Source organism: Martes martes (genome assembly GCF_963455335.1).
Source record: "Martes martes genome assembly, chromosome: 12".
Classification (NCBI taxonomy): Eukaryota; Metazoa; Chordata; class Mammalia; order Carnivora; family Mustelidae; genus Martes; species Martes martes.
In genome coordinates this window covers 41438909-41455296 of record NC_137900.1, presented here as the reverse complement: position 1 = coordinate 41455296, position 16388 = coordinate 41438909, and the positions used below count along the sequence as shown (strand labels likewise).

Below are 16388 nucleotides of genomic sequence, written 5' to 3'. Positions count from 1 at the left end.
GAATTTCCTCAGAAAAATCCAAGTTCATCACTTACAAATTCTGTGTCCCATATAACTGCAGGACACAGTTTCACTAAACTTTCTGCCACTATATAACAAGAATTTTCTTCCAGTTTCCAATAATATGTTTCCCATTTCCTTTTGAGCCCTTACCAGCAGTGCATTTACTATCCTTTCTACCATTAGTCAGCTTAATGATGATTTAAGTATTCTCTGAAACAATATGTTTTCTCTACTGTGTTCCTTACTTCCTTCTGAGTCCATATGAGCAGAGTCATTAAGATCCATCCTTTTCACTAACAGTCTGTTCAGAGAGGTCTAGGCTTTTTCTATCATGCTCCTCAGAATGTTCCAGTATCTACCTTTTACTCAATTCCAAATCCACCTCCACATTTTTTGGCATTTGTTATAGGAGCATTCCACCTCCAGTTACCAAGATTTGTTATTAATTTCCTATTGCTACCTTAATAAATTACTGCAAATATGGTTGCTTAAAACACTAATTTATTATCTTACAATTCTGAAGAGCAGTCATTCAAAATAGGTCTTACTTGGCTGAGATGTCAATAGACCTCTAGGGGATATCTATTCTTTTGTCTTTCTCAGCTTTTAGAAGTGCAAGGTTTCTTTTCTCATGGCTCTTCTACTCTCACAACCAGAAGTATAACATATTCATACCTTTCCTTCTGAAATTTTTGCCTCACTCTTATAAGGACCTTTATAATTACAATGGGTCCACCCAGATAATCTGGTTCGTATTTCCATCTTAAGATGCTTAACTTAATCACATCTGTAAAGACCCTTTTACCATGTAAGGCATTCAGAGGTTCTAGGGATTAGGATATGGACATCTTTAGGAGGGTGAGGCATTAATTTTCCTACCAGAGAAAGATACTATAAAAATGAATTCCTTGAGAGAAGAGTTCATACCTTCCTTCTTTTTCCATCATCAGAACGAAGCAGTCATTGCCTGGCACCTAGAAGGCCCTGAGCAAATGTTTAATAATTGAGGTTGATTGAGAAAAGACGTGTATTTGGTATCTGCTATGTGACAGACACTCTTCTAGGTACTTAGAGAAAAGTTAGTGAACAAAGCACAGATCTAGTTTTTATAGACCTTACATTCTAGTTTGGTGAAGCAGAAAGTATACACCAAAAATACGTATTAGGTGATGCTATGAAGAAAAGAAAAAAAAAAAGACAGGATAGAGATAGAATGTGCTAGGTGTGCTATGTAAGAAGTCCTCTCAGATAGGGTGCCATTTGACTAAAGACTAAAAATAACTGGGGAACCAGGATTTATGAATATTTTGCAGAAGAATATTTTAGAATGATGAAATGATATGTGCAAAAATTCTGAATGAATTTTGAGATTGGATTTTGGGATTTCTAAGGAATAGTAAGGGGGCAAATGAGGCTTGCAATGAAAGAAGGAGAGAACAGTACAAGATGAAGTGAGACAGGTAGATGACAGAATGTATAAGATTTTGCAGTAAATGGTGAGGATTTGGATTATACTCAGAGGGAGATGGAGGTACATTATAGGGTTGGAACAGAGGCTGGCAAATATCTGACTTATATCTTAAAAGACTAGTCTGATTGTTATGTTGAATACATAACTGTGGGAAGGTTAATGGAGGAAGCAAGAAGATAAGATGAGTCTACTGGAATAGTACCAAGGAGAAGTGATGGTGACCGGATTAGTTTGGTAGCAGTGGTAGGGATACAAATTTGAGTTCATTCTGGACACGTTTTTAAGATGGGGTCAAAGATATAGATGTAGTGAAAATAAGGGGCACATTGCACCCCAAAGTTCATAGAAGCAATGTCCACAATAGCTAAACTGTGGAAGGAGCTGAGATGTCCTTCAACAGATGAATGGATAAAGAAGATGTGGTTCATATATACGATGGAATATTACTTAGCCATCAAAAGGATGAATACCAACATTTGCTTAGAAGTGCATGGAACTTGAGTGTATTATGCTAAGTGAAATAAGTCAAGCAGAGAAAGACAATTATCATACAGTTTCACTCATATGTAGGATGTAAGGAATAGCATGGAAGACCACAGGGGAAGGGAGAGAAAACTAAAGGGTGGGAAATCAGAGAGGGAGACAAACCATGAGAGACCCAGGACTCCGGGAAATAAACAGAGGGTTACAGAAGGGAGGGGGGTGAAAGATGGGATAACTGGGTGATGGGTATTAAAGAAGGCAAGTGTGTTGATGAACACTGGGTGTTATATGCAATTAATGAATTGTTGAACACTACATCAAAAACTAATGATGTTATGTTGGCTAACTAAACATAATTTAAAAAAAAGATGGGGCTTGTATGATTTGCATGATAGTTTGGCTATGGTGTGAGAGAAAGAAAGCAATTATCTTTCTTGAATGAGGCTGAGCATCTGATGAGTGGAGGCACCATTTCTGAACCGGAAATCACAAAAAAGGGACAAAATTTCAGTTTTGTATATGTTTAGATTGATGTTCATCAGACATTAAGGCAAAATGCTATGGAGATGGATAGATACGGGGAGACTGGAGTTCAGGGAAGAAATCGGGGCAAGAGCTATGCTTTTGGGAATCAGCACGTGGATGCCATTTAAAGCTGTAGAACTGGATGAAATACCCAGGGGAGCCATTTTAGATTAAGAGTTCGTACCAGAATTGAGCAAAGGGGTATTCTTGTGTTTGGAGGTCAGAAATGTGAAGATACCAGCAACACAGCATGCTAAATAGCAGACAAGTAGAGAATGAAATGATCCAAGACAGAGTAATGTCCTGGAAGCCAAACAAAGACACATTTTTAAGAAAGAAATAATCCAATGTGTCAGGTGCTGCTGAGGAGTCAGTAAAATAAGGGCCTCAATAGAGCCATTTTTTAACACGATGAAAGTGATTGTGTTTTGATGGAGTTGGGGATACAAATGCCTGATTGAAGTTATTCATGGAGCTTCAAGTGCCTTTATATTCACGCAACGGCAGGGAGTCCCTAATATATTTCTAGATGTTGACAAATACTTAAAACTTTATGTCATGTGATTTGGGGATGACTTGTAGTACAATTACTGGAGTTTTTTGAAATTTAACTAAGATTTCTAAGTTGGTCAGGATGCCTGGCTGGCTCAGCTTGTAGAGCATGTGACTTTTGATCTTGGCGGTCATGAGTTTGATCCCCATGTTGGTTGTAGAGATTACTTAAAAGTTTTTAAAAAGGTTTCTAAGTTGATCATCTAGTGTATCTTTATTTGCAATACTCTTAAAATGTATTATCTTTAAACTTTCTAAATTCCTTAACTCCAAATTATCTCCTTCCCATTACAAGACCAACGAGTCCATAAAATGGAGAGATTTATATAACTAGGAAAATTTCCATTTTTCTGGGAGAGGAACAACTGAGTGCAGGCAGAATAGTTTGAAAGGCACTTTTGCTTTAAATTTTACCCCATTTCTTCATGGTGCTGACAGAGATCAAATATCAAATGCTCCAGGTCAGAGATTAGTAATGGAGATTCCTTAGTTGAAAGTGCATTCATTCTTTGGAGACCAATAAATATGTTAGTAATTAATGTTGTTCAACTGCACATTCCCCTCCTCTTAACATTATTGGCTTATATATGATACTAATATCTAAATCATAGACTTCGTATTTGCTATATTTTGCAAAAAAAGACAACTAGAGATATCTGTAAAGCACATAAAATATTGAAACTCACAGGGCCAAGAAAAATCTCAAGTATTCTGCCAATGTTCATTATAGGTTCCTTAAAATACAATGCATAAATGAAAACTTCCAGAGGAGGCTTCTTCCATATTATACTCTCGCTTTTTTAATTTCCTTTTTACAGGTGGGACTGTTATAGTTGGCAAGGGATTGGCAAATAGCAGGGAAAGCTGATTAGGAAAGGGAGAATATGAAAGAAATTTGGCACATTGAATTTACAACCTACAACTGTGATCTGAGGACAGAAATCATCATTCATGTACCTGGCTTGTTCTAGGCAAATGTAGGGTTTTGATGGGGTGAGAATTTGCCATTGATACCTCTTACACACTTGCTGCCTGCCCACTTTCCTCTTACTTAAGATGTTTCCCCTTGCAGTGCTGTAGACATATGGTTACATATTTCATTATCCTCTTCTTGAAATTCATCAGTCATGGTTCTAGAGGTGTTTTCTCTGGTTGGTCACAATGCACACTCTTAGGTTTTAATGTGGTAAATGATCTGTGCTAAAAATTGCCTGGCTTAATTCTACTTTAAAACTGAACAAAATAGCCAACCAACCAACCTTTACTAACTTGAAAGTAAAAATAATCAGAAAGGGGGAAATATATTAGTTCACAAGTGGCCAATTACCCAATTCATCTACAGGCACAAAACTGACTCTGGACATGTGAATTCAGGAAAGGGCTTGGAAATCTCAATATTGGGAAATGTGGATCCTCACTGATCGGGAGGAAAATATTGTTTTTTTGTTGTTTTGTTTTGTTTTTGTAATGGGCTTTCATTTGCTTTTTTTGTTTTTATTATTTGATTTCAATATGTACCAAAGGGAATATTCAGTGTTATTGCTATGAATAAGACAGACCCAAGTTCAAATCCCAGTTTTGAGCCTCACTGGGAGATTTGATCCAGCTACCTACATTCCATGTGCCTCAGTTTCCTCAAACACAGAAAGGAGACAATCCTCACATTATGAAATTGTTATGAAATTATGAAATGAGGATTATAACATCAATTCATGAAAAAAGACTAGTGTAAAATATAGACCCTGTAGATTTTAATTGGAAATTGAATAACATATGTTCTGGAAACAAACAATACATTTGACAAGAGTAACAGGTATATCTTAACAAAGGAAATACTGGGGAAACCATTTTTTGAATGTGGACATTTTTCAGTTATAAACAGGAAGACTTTTTAATTCATATTGTAAAGTGTTTAGTGCAGAAACATATATCATTTACAAAGAGCAGTTTGAAATCTCAATAGATTCACTTACTAAGAATCATCAAGGTAAAAGAAATTGTGGAGGATTAATTATATCACATCAAAATGAAACGTTTAATTGCTACATGAGTTATATAGTCAGACATCATTTCAGAATCCTAAGAGATTATTTATCTACCCCAGGATGAAAGTATATCATATGAGACTTCATAAATCAATAGTGATTGTACTTTCCACTCCATCCATCTATCCATTCATCCATCCATCCATCTGTATATATGCATTTGTGTGTTTATATGTCATATCAGAATTGTAAACATCTATAAATAAATATTTGTAACAAATATTGTATGTACAAAATCTCAAAATACAATTTAGGAGACCTTAAACTCTAATCACCTATATATACCTAATCTCAATTATTCTTTGAAATTTGGGAAAACTGTATCTATTATTACACAACTAAGCCTCTATCATTTGAGTTAGAATCACTAATGACAAAAGTACAATCTAAAGTATGACCTCAAAGTTGAACTGAGCAGATCGCATACAGTTGTGGCTTCCAAAAAATTGTTGTGTAGAAGTGTGTGACTAACAGTACTGTTGATTTTATACCGGGAAGTTTTTGCCTAGAAAAAATGCCTAAGTTTGTTGCAACTATTTTGTTCAACCTACTATACAATAATAAACCTCAGTATCTTCTGGAAAATGAAACTTTTCATCATTTAAGAATACAAACAACAAAATTAGCTGTTATCAGACTTTGGTTTATTGTAAAATTTAGCAAAGACTTTTTTTTTTTTAATCCCTGACCCCTTGCCCTAAAAACAAAAGCAAAAACTTGATTATTGCTTATTCTTTTTCCCCCTACTTTATTTGTGCCACTGTAAAAGAAGGGAGAAAAATCATTGTAATAAATAAAAATAGAGATGCAAGAGAGAAAGGTAAATCAGTCCAGATGAGAAATATTAGGAGCAACAGAATTATCATCAGGCAGTTTCAAAATAAGCTTCTTTTTAAAAGGTTGTCATATAAAAAAAAATCACACCAAAAATATAGCAGCGGAGAAGGATAAATACGAGTTAATTGCACACCAATCCCATGCAAAAAACTGGGTCATTAGCCAAAGCAGTAATATTCAGAATCCAGTTTGGGGTGTTTGTGCAGGGCTTGTGAGTCCTCTATTATGGAGCTGTCACTGAATTGGTCCAAGTCTGATGGGGTCTGATGGCCAGGGACATCATCTGCCAAAGTGTCCAGAAAGCTCCCCACGGAGATGCCATCCAGTCCATCGCTGCCATCATGGAGGCTATTGTAGCTGCCACGTAAGGAGGTGCTCTGACTCTCCAATAAACTGCACAAGCTCCCACTCAGACTGCTGCCTCGGCTGGTAATGGTGGCTTTCTCTTCAATCATCCACTTGATGGACTCAATGCTCTCATTGATAACAAGCAACTGGCGCATGAGCCTGACGTCTGCTGCTCTGAGGTTAACCTATGGGGAAGGCAGAGAGAGCAAAGACATGCCAGTTATTCTACATTTTTGAGAGACTCAAAATTCATTTGGGTTCTGTCTTCTGCAGACCATAACTTCATGTACACAGAATCAAATATAAATTCACTTGATCTCAGGATCTTTTGAAAACAGATGGCCAATGCCAAAAGTCATAATCAAAGAACCCACTCCCTGCCCGATGCATCAGGCTCCAAAGGGGACAGTGAAACTAAAACTCCCACTGCATACCTGACCCTAACTCCACTGCCTGGAAGAATCATGTTGAAGGTCAGGTTCTCTGTTAACAAGTATATTCTCTCTCTGGCCAGATTAATAGTTTATTCATGTTAACTTGAGTATATGTATGTAGATGCTATGAGGTGGGGCAAAGAAAAATGTGTTGTAATTAAGGAATTATCATTATCACCATCATTGTAGCAGCTCCTAGTTTCTGAGTGATGATGTATTGGAATTCATTTTGCAAATTCCAACCTTCATTACACTGTAGCATCCTTAGACCAAGGGTATTATTTCTATCCCCATTATACACTTGAAGAAGTGGAAATCCACGGAAGAGTATGGAAGAGGTCTGCACTCTCTATGACTATATGGAAATATATCTAGTTCTAAATAACGTTTTTATTTTTAAGAACTACATTGCTTTAAAAAATTTCTTGAATCCAAAGGACGCTATCACACTACTCTGTTCTACTTTACAAGATGAAGCGTTCAGATGTCTTCTTTGGATCTGATTATTTGCCTCAGATATGTCAGGGGAAGGCCCAATCAAATTTGGTATATGAACTCTGAGAAAGTTCTAGAACTCCCTCAGATGCCTTCTAGGTGTGTAGTCCTTCTGACAGTTCTAAATTATTTCAAAGAAATCTGTCCTCACAGCACAAAGCAGAATTTCTTTGTAGATCCTACCATTAAATGGGAACGTTTGCTAACATCAAGAGTGTGGTGGTTCTGTGGAAGGTGGAGAGAGGTAGGTTGCAAGAACTCTCATGATTGCCCATGCCCTTGTTGTGAGTGAAGAGATGTGGCTGCTATAAAGATTCTAGTGCCTGGACTGGCCATCAGGGATCTATTTGGCGACCAGAGGTCACATTCATTATGGTTTAAAATAGATTTCTTTTTTTTTTTTTTTTTTTGCCTTTTCAGTTGGGGTCTTTAACCTAAGAGGCTGGGCCTTGCTAATTATTTCTTCAAGGCTAATTCAGATGTGTGGGTTTCTAGAATTATTAAAGATATTCAGTCATGAGTGACTCAAGCCTTAAGGGAGAAAGGAGCCTATTGTCTTCAAATGTATGCATTCATATTATAAAAATATTTCCCGGTTAGGAGTTAATCCATAATCAAAGGTGAACTTTGGGTTGAGTGAATGCGATGAACAAACATTAGGAGAAGATGGAACTTCCACCAATGACTTCAGAGATGTAAGATTACCAGTCGTGTATGAATACACATTAAAAAAGCATAAGGTATGATTTTAAAACTCTCAATTTTGCTAGGCTATTACATAAAGGGACTTGAGTGACTTCCCTGTCTTCTCTGAAAAAAGCACCATAAACAAACTGTATACAAGGTAACTGTGAAAATCATTTGTCTCTGACGTGTCTGTGGACAGAAAAACGTTAACTTATTACATCTTGAGATGTTTTTCTGTTACACAGTGTCTCGGTGACACTGTTCTATCAGTGACCTCGCAGTGATGTTGTATTGAGAAAGGAGGCTTTCTGGCAGTCTTTATGTTCAAATTCACCCGCACACCCCATGAGCCATCAACACGGTTCAGGTTACATGTAATACTACAAATATTTATACATCAACAACTCGTCTAGGTCCACTGAGAAGCCTAGAAAATCAATAGGAGCCAAAGTCTTACAAAATTCTTCTGTTAGGCATCTGCAGCTGATAGAACGCGCTGTGCCCATTGTCGGCATGGTGCAATATGAATGGGACCGTTTCCCGTCAGCTCCCCCAAATGAGCCACAGCTGCATTTGTCCACATCCCCGCCCTGTCGCATGGAAATATTCTGGTCCGTGCCCAGATGTGGGTGTGTTCACTGTTAGTCTCCTCACTTGAAATACTTCCTCTCTTCCCCTTCCAATTCTCCCCATTCCAACCAAGGTCCTCTTCTTTCGTTAAGCACTACTTGCTGATTCCAGCCTCTTCTGCTGGTCCATGCAAAAAATTTCTTACAATTGTTACATATCTTAAGGCCTGACCCAAACATCAATTTTTTTTTTTAAACTGGCATAAATTTAGAACTGTGAGAGTTGAGCTCTTAAGGCAGTTATAATGCACATTCCCAATGACTGTGTCACTCTGGGGTTAAAACATACTCGGGACAAATTTTTTCCAGCAATTTTCGCCTGAGTTACACAGTGGCTGCCTCAAACACAATTTTTTCAATCTTATTGAGCAATGCAAATCAGAGGAACAGACTATGAAGTAACAAAAGCTGCCTTTGACCATGAAATGATTTATTTAGAAAAAATCTTTTTCTTCTGAAGGCAAACATTCACAGGCCATTGAACCACTGCTGGGGGGGAAAATGACGAAAGCGAGTCAGTTAGAACACGTTGATCTGGCTGATAATGATTACAGACTTAACTTCTAACTCTGTCCTCCCGAGGAGAGAGTAAACATCGGCCCCCTGTGGGAGCGCCGGGCCAGCCAGTTCACAGGGTTGCCTGTCCATTACCTGGCCGGGCCTCACACCACTCTCTCCTGGAACTAAGGTGTGGATATGCTGTTGCCAATGAACCTTGAAAGTCTGAGCAATCCACCACAGAAGGAAATCACAATGTTGCTTCTGTCTCTGGTAGCTGCCCCACCTTTCCTCACTGTTATTCATGTCATTGTTTATGAAATGGGGCCGTCTGTTAAGGAAACAGTCACCTACGCCTTCAGTGGGAAACTGGTTCTTTCACTTAAAGTCTTGTAAGGTCTGTTTCATGGTCCAAGTTTAAGGTCCCCTTCTTGGAGAAACCTTCCTGATCGATATGGTATCCAGTCTCCATGCCTAGTTTAATACTACATTTCTGGGGTTTTGTTTGTTTGTTTTCTTCACAGTATTTATGGCTAGTCGAAATCCTGCTTATTGTTCGTGTATTTTTTTGTGTTCCTCATGAGCATGTAAGCACCACAGAATGCCGGGGATTTGGTCTATTCCGTTCACTGCTCTACGCACAAGACCTGCAAGAGTCCTTGGCACATAGTAGGTGCTCGATTCATAGTTCTTCAAGGGCTGAATGATTGTTTCAGATTGCACCATCTGTCAAGAATACCCCTCCCTTGGGTTTTGCTGTGGGTCAGTGATAGCTGGCTTGATAGGAAGGAGAGAGGCGGCTCTGGAAAGAGCATTTCAGCACTGAAACCTTCCCAGCATGCAACTCCATTCTGATTCATTTACAGGATTCAAACACCCTATTGCTAGCTTAAGTGTGAAGATTATTGAGATAGTATCTCTGAAAGGAAATGGATTTCAAGGTGTGAATCATACTCCAAACATTATTTTGTTTGTTCCGAGGTGATACCTGGTGTTGGTCTTGGCAGAGACACAGGGATCTGTAAACACTTGATGAAATGAGTTAACACAAAGGGAACAAACAGGACATTGACCAAAAAAAGAAAAAGGAAAGAGCAAGGAAGGAAAGAAAAAGAGAGGAAAAGAAAAGAGAACAAAGGAGGAAAGAAGGAAAGAGGGAAGGAAAGAAAAGAAAGAGAAGAAAGAAAGAACGAGCAAGAGAAGAAGAAGGAAGGAAGGAAGGAGGAAGGAAGGAAGAAAATGTTTGCACCGTTGATCCAAGGAGATGTGAATGTTCTTTCCTCTTTTCCTTCACCATCCCTACCCCCACTCTGGCCCCTGCAGTATTGTGATGTGTTTCATCTTAATACTTAACTGAGGCGGGGCACCTGGGTGGCTCAGTGGGTTAAAGCCTCTGCCTTCGGCTCAGGTCATGATCTCAGGGTCCTGGGATCGAGCCTCGCATCGGGCTCTCTGCTCAACGAGGAGCCTGCTTCCTCCTCTCTCTCTGTCTGCCTACTTGTGATCTCTGTCTGTCAAATAAATAAATAAAATCTTAAAAAAAAAAAATACTTAACTGAGGTCTCTCATGCTTTAGGATTAATTACAGGTTTCCAGACTAGGTGAATGCTGAAATTTCCTATCATTTTTAGACAAGTAGTGGACTGGGTCTATGGCACAAATTAAAACAAGGGATCCTGAAAGAACAAATATTCTTAATAATAAATTTTCCCAGATCAGTGTTTTCTTTCTGGCTATCATTTTAATGTTGAAAGAAGACAAAAATTATAAATTAGCATAATGGAATCCAAGAAGGAGAAAAGGTGGTCAAATTTTCAATTAATCAGGGAGTTGCTGAACAAATCAACTTCTTTTGTGGTGCTGTCCCAGGAACACGGTACAGGGTTCTAGTCTGCCACTGTCACTGTCTGCCTGTGACATCTGGGCAAAATGGCTTGGCACATGAGATCTCAGCCTCTGTATCCAAGAAGACAAATGATGAGGTTTTATCCTCAGCTCCAGTGAGCCAAAGGTCCCCACAGGCCTCCGTGGAGGCTCATTTCTGCCAGTATTGAAGAGTTAATATGACTGAGGAACCACCTATCTCTTCTGTCTGATTTTAATATCAAGGATTTATTTAAGATGTTACTTGATACAAAGAATCTGCAGATCAGATTGGCTCAGGATTTCCCTCTATTTTGACATAGTCTCTGGTTCTTTTGTCATTCAAACAAACCATTTGATTACTAAATTTCCTCTGCTTTGAGGAAACTATGTGGGCTATGGGGGAGACAGACCAATCAATTTTGCTACTCAACGGGTCCAGCAAAATCTTTAGCTAGTAAAAACTCATGGCCAAAGTCAGCATGAGCTCTTTGTGGATTTTAATCTCCTTATCAGAAATTGTGTGGTAATGGTAATATTTAATTTTGGATCTTGCTATTTGAGTTAAAAAAAAATCTTATTTGTGTTCTGCACCAGGATAAACATACGTACCATCTTTCATATGCCTACTTATTAACGGAAACATGTACGTGAGCTGTGGAATGTATCTCCCAAACAGGGGCAGTGTTCACTCTATCTTGGCATATAGGAAGCTTGGATAGCACCATGTACTCCTGTCTCTCATAAACCTCTCCTCCACCATTTTTATCCTTTTAAGAGAATCAACTAGTCAGATACAAGCGGCCATCTTCTAGTTATTATGTACTTCTGGATAAAATCTGGATATTTCTGGATATTCTGGATAAAATCCACAATATCCATGACCTAAATCCCAAATGTCCAGCAAGCTGTAATATGAATTAGAAGGGAGAAAGACTACTTTATAAATCCATAATCATGTACATGAAGAAAGGAAAACAGATTAGATTTGTCTTTTATTTATTTATTTTTTAAAGATTTTACTTATTTGTCAGAGAGAGAGGGAGAGAGAACATGAGCAGAGGGAGAAGCAGGCTCCTTGCGGAGCAAGGAGTCCAATGCTGTACTCGATCCCACCATCCTGGGATCATGACCTAAGCCACGCTTAACTGAGCCACCCAGGTGCCCCTAGATTTGCCTTTTAATGTGAGACTCTAATCCTAGTTCCTAATTCAGAGCAACAAATTCTTCAGATTTGTAATTGATGGAAGGCCTTTTTTCTAACCATGTTTATCTCTAAATTTACAAATAAATTAACATCTTTTTATATCTTATTAAAAGGCTGCTATAATTGTGCTTGGAATATTATTTTTCTAGCTGTTTATCCCAGTTTCTTTGTGTGTTCCCTCTGCATAACCGAATCGAGTCCAAATCTCCCTCTCCAAATTCACCTTGTTCTCAATCTGATGATCACAGGTTTTCTGCCTACCTATCCTTAAAATTTCCAGCAGTTTTATTAAGAGCTGTATTTATAAAGCATTTGTCTAACTTTATTCTCAGAGGATCTTTAAGGGTATTATTGTCTCTTTGCAGCCCAAGAAGACATTGTACAACATGTCCGCCCACTGCTCTTGGTTTCAAATGCTTCCAGAGAGCAGCCTATGGCCCTTGACAAGGGCTGTTCTGCCAGAGCTTGTCTCTGTTTTCTCAGGTAGCTAAAAATTTACAACAAAATTTCTTTCTAACTGGGCAACAGAGGATTCCATTTTTCTATCAGTCAGCTCTGTCTCCCTCCATTTGTGTTGTTTATATGTGGAACTGAACAATAACTAAAACAATTCTCTTTTCCCAAAACCTTATAGATAGAAGAGTAATTTCCCCCAAGACCAAGCTCTATATATAAAAGCACTGTCATCAGCACAGCTAGCTGATGTTTTGATAAATTAGAAAGCTGCATCTGGTTTATTTGAAAGGGGCACAGGTGACTCCCCTGAATCTTAGACATAAATTCCTGCCATCAGGCCTGCTCCTGAGTTCTGCTCAGTTTCTGCTGATCAATCCTCTGATCGCCAAAATACGACCCAGGAGCTTTTCAGTCCCATCCCATCAGGTTCTAGTCCAATCAGTACTCAGAGGCCGGTGATGTCAATTTCTCGTCCCCACTCTAATATGGTGAAAGCTGTTTCCCTGAGTGCTCCCAACATGTATATGCAAAGTGTCACTGGCTCATGAAAGAGACCATAAATGACCTGAGTAGAAATTCATTTGGGAAGACTGAAAAAAAAACATGGACTTCAGATGTTTGTAGCAGAGCAGCTCCCAGGAATAGAACAAAGACTCGACAAGAAGTATTTCCACTGGATTATAGTGAATGTTCTCTTTGCGTGTGCGTTTTTCCAATTTAGAACTTAAGGTGGGATTTTTATATGGGAGATGAAGATATGATGATGTGCTCCTCTGTGATATGCAGTGGCTGGTCTTACGCTGGGAAGGAAGGAGGATGCAGGGTGCCGTGCTGCTAAATGTTTAACAACTGGTTCCCTGGGAAAACTATACACACATCCACACACATACATGCAGGAGGAATCGTGCTGATAGAACAGATGGATAGCACACAATTTACCAATCACACTGAAACATAGGTTACCTTTTATTATACATTTTATATAACTCATTGATTCTCAAAGAATGCCCTTTGCTCATTTTTGCTGAAATGTTTTTAACATTTATTTATTTATTTATTTGAGAGAGAGAGAGAAAGCACACCTGCCCTGGGGGAAGGGACAAAGGGAGAGAGAGAGAGAAAGCTCGGAGGCTTGATCCCACCACCCTGAGATCATGACCTGAGCCGAAATCCAGAGTCAGACTCTTAACTGACTGAGCCAGCCAGGCGCCCCATGACACACTTCTAAATTTAATCTGCAATATCAACATTTTCTCCATCACTGTCTTAAGACAGTCAACCAGATAAAAATCAAGTTCTGATTTACGGTGTTTCCTAATTTCTGTGCTGTCAATACTCCTACCATGGCTAATCTCAAGCTGCCAATGTGGTGCCACCAAACCTGAGTTTGAGGAGAGATGCTCAGTTGCACAGCATTATGTAATATCGTCAGCCTAGGGGTGCAGTATGTATTTTAAATAACATCAAGAAAATTATTAATAGTAAAATATAGTAAAATAGTTAAAAAGTGATGAGTTTTGGGCATTTACAACCTTTGTTTTTTCATATAACTTCTTAATTTGTAGGTTACTATGCATAATTTAAGGTTTTTTGAGATATGATTGACATACAACATTGTGTTAGCTTTAGGTATACGACATGATGATTGATATGTACATATTGTGAAATAACTACCACAATAAGTTCAGTTATCATTCATCACCTTGCATAGTTACAAGTTTGTTTGTTTGTTTTTTTCTTGTGATGAGAACTTTTTAAAAAGATTTTATTGTTAAATAATCTTTACACCTGACATGGGGCTCGAACTCACAAATCCGAGATTAAGAGTCATCTACCTTGGGGCGCCTGGGTGGCTCAGTGGGTTAAGCCTCTGCCTTCAGCTCAGGTCATGATCCCAGGTCCCTGGGATCGAGCCCCGCATCGGGCTCTCTGCTCAGCAGGGAGCCTGCTTCCACCTCTCTCCCTCTGCCTGCCTCTCTGCCTACTTGTGATCTCTCTCTGTCAAATAACTAAAAAATCTTTAAAAAAAAAAAAGAGTCATCTCCCTTACTGACTGGGCCAGCCAGGTGCCCCGTGATGAGAACTTTTAAGATCTATTCTCTTAACAACTTTCAAATATACAATACAGTATTGTTAATTGCTAATTGTTAATTGCTTCAGCCACCATGCTGTGCATGACATCCCCAGAACGTGTTTATCTTGTAAATGGAAGTTTGTATCTTTTGGCCACTTTCACCCATTGCACCTATCCCTCCCCCTCCCCCTCTGACAACCACAAAACTGTTCTCTGCATCTGGGATTTCTGGTTTTTTTAGATTCCACATACCAATGAGATCATATGGTATTTGTCTTTCTCTATTTCACTTAGTGTAATGCCCTCAAGGATCATCCATGTTGTCCCAAATGGCAGACTTTCCCTCTTTATGGCTGAACAATATTCCATTGTGTATATATACACCACACCTTCCCTACCCACTCATCCAGGGATGGACAGTTAGATTGTTTCCATGCCTTGGCTCTTGTAAATAATGCTGCAGTGAACATAAAAAGTGCAGGTATCTTTTAGACTTAGTGATTTTGTCTCCTTCAGAAGTGAGATTTTCACTCTCCAGAGGTGAGATTGCTGGATGGTATGGTAGTTTATTTTTAATTTTAATTTTTAAGGAAACTTCATATTGTTTTCCATAGTGGCTGTACCAGTTTGCATTCCCACCAAGAATGCACAGGGTTCCGTTTCCACTACATCCTTGCCAGCACTCATTTATTTTCTTTTCAATAATAGCCATCCTACGAGGTGTGAGGTAATATTTCATTATGGTTTTCATTCACATTTCTCTGATGATTAGTGATATTGAGCATGTTTTCATATACCTATTCATATACCTGTTGATATGAAAAAGCTACTCCTGTACCCATTGTTTAAAAATCAGATTTTTTTTTGTCACTGACTTGAAGGTACAGAAAGAGTAAGGGCTTTACCTAACCTGCTGCATTTTATAAGTAGATTAGAGAGTTTAATTTCTCCCCAAGGGCTTTTATTTTTCTATACAGGATTAAAAACTCAGTGTAATTTTGTCCTTTCCACTAAATATAACTTGAGGGAAATTTAACTATTTATACCAAAATTATAAAAAAGTATTTCCCATGGAAAGGTTTCAAAGTGAATGTAGGTTATTATTACTATTTTTTTAAAGATTTTTTTTGTTTATTTATTCATTTGTCAGAGAGAGTGAGCACAGGCAGACAGAGAGGCAGGCAGAGGCAGAGGGAGAAGCAGGCTCCCCGCTGAGCAAGGAGCCCGATGTGGGACTCGATCCCAAGACCCTGGGATCATGACCTGAGCCGAAGGCAGACGCTTAACCAACTGAGCCACCCAGGCATCCCTATTATTACTATTTTTTAAAGATCTATTTATTTGAGAGACCAAGAGAGAGCATGGCAGGGAGGGGTAGGAGGAGAAGGAGAGAGAAACTCAAGCAAATTCCGTACAGAGTGCAGACTTTCATGCAGGGCTTGATCTCAGGACCCTGAGATCACGACCTGAGCCAAAACCAAGACTCAGAGGCTTAACCAACTGTGCCAGATAGGCACCCAGAATACAGATTAATATTTAAGTATTATTGAGACATGAAATATACTTGGAAAGAGGATTGTCATGTATCTAAAACTCACTTAAGCATTTGCATTTTTATATTATAATTTTTAATGGATATATTTCTAACATATGCTGCATACTTCTCTATCTTGATAGAGAACCACGTAGAACCAAGCTGAATCAAGTAGTAAATAGCCACCATTATAAACAGCATTTTTAATGCAAAGTTATTCAGCAAGGTGATTAAGGGATTTGGGGAA

The 16388-nt window shown here is 38.6% G+C and overlaps 1 protein-coding gene across 3 annotated transcripts in view; it reads right to left on the bottom strand.

Moving 5' to 3' along the window:
* Positions 1-4758: 4758 nt before the first annotated feature.
* LURAP1L (leucine rich adaptor protein 1 like) overlaps positions 4759-16388 on the bottom strand; it is a 61703-nt gene continuing 50073 nt past the window's right edge. For all 3 annotated transcript variants that reach the window (XM_080819325.1, XM_080819326.1, XM_080819327.1), the window contains one exon: positions 4759-6449. In XM_080819325.1, coding sequence (XP_080675451.1) covers positions 6075-6449 — 375 coding nt within the window. In that variant the 3' untranslated portion in view covers positions 4759-6074. The remainder of the gene's footprint in view (positions 6450-16388) is intronic.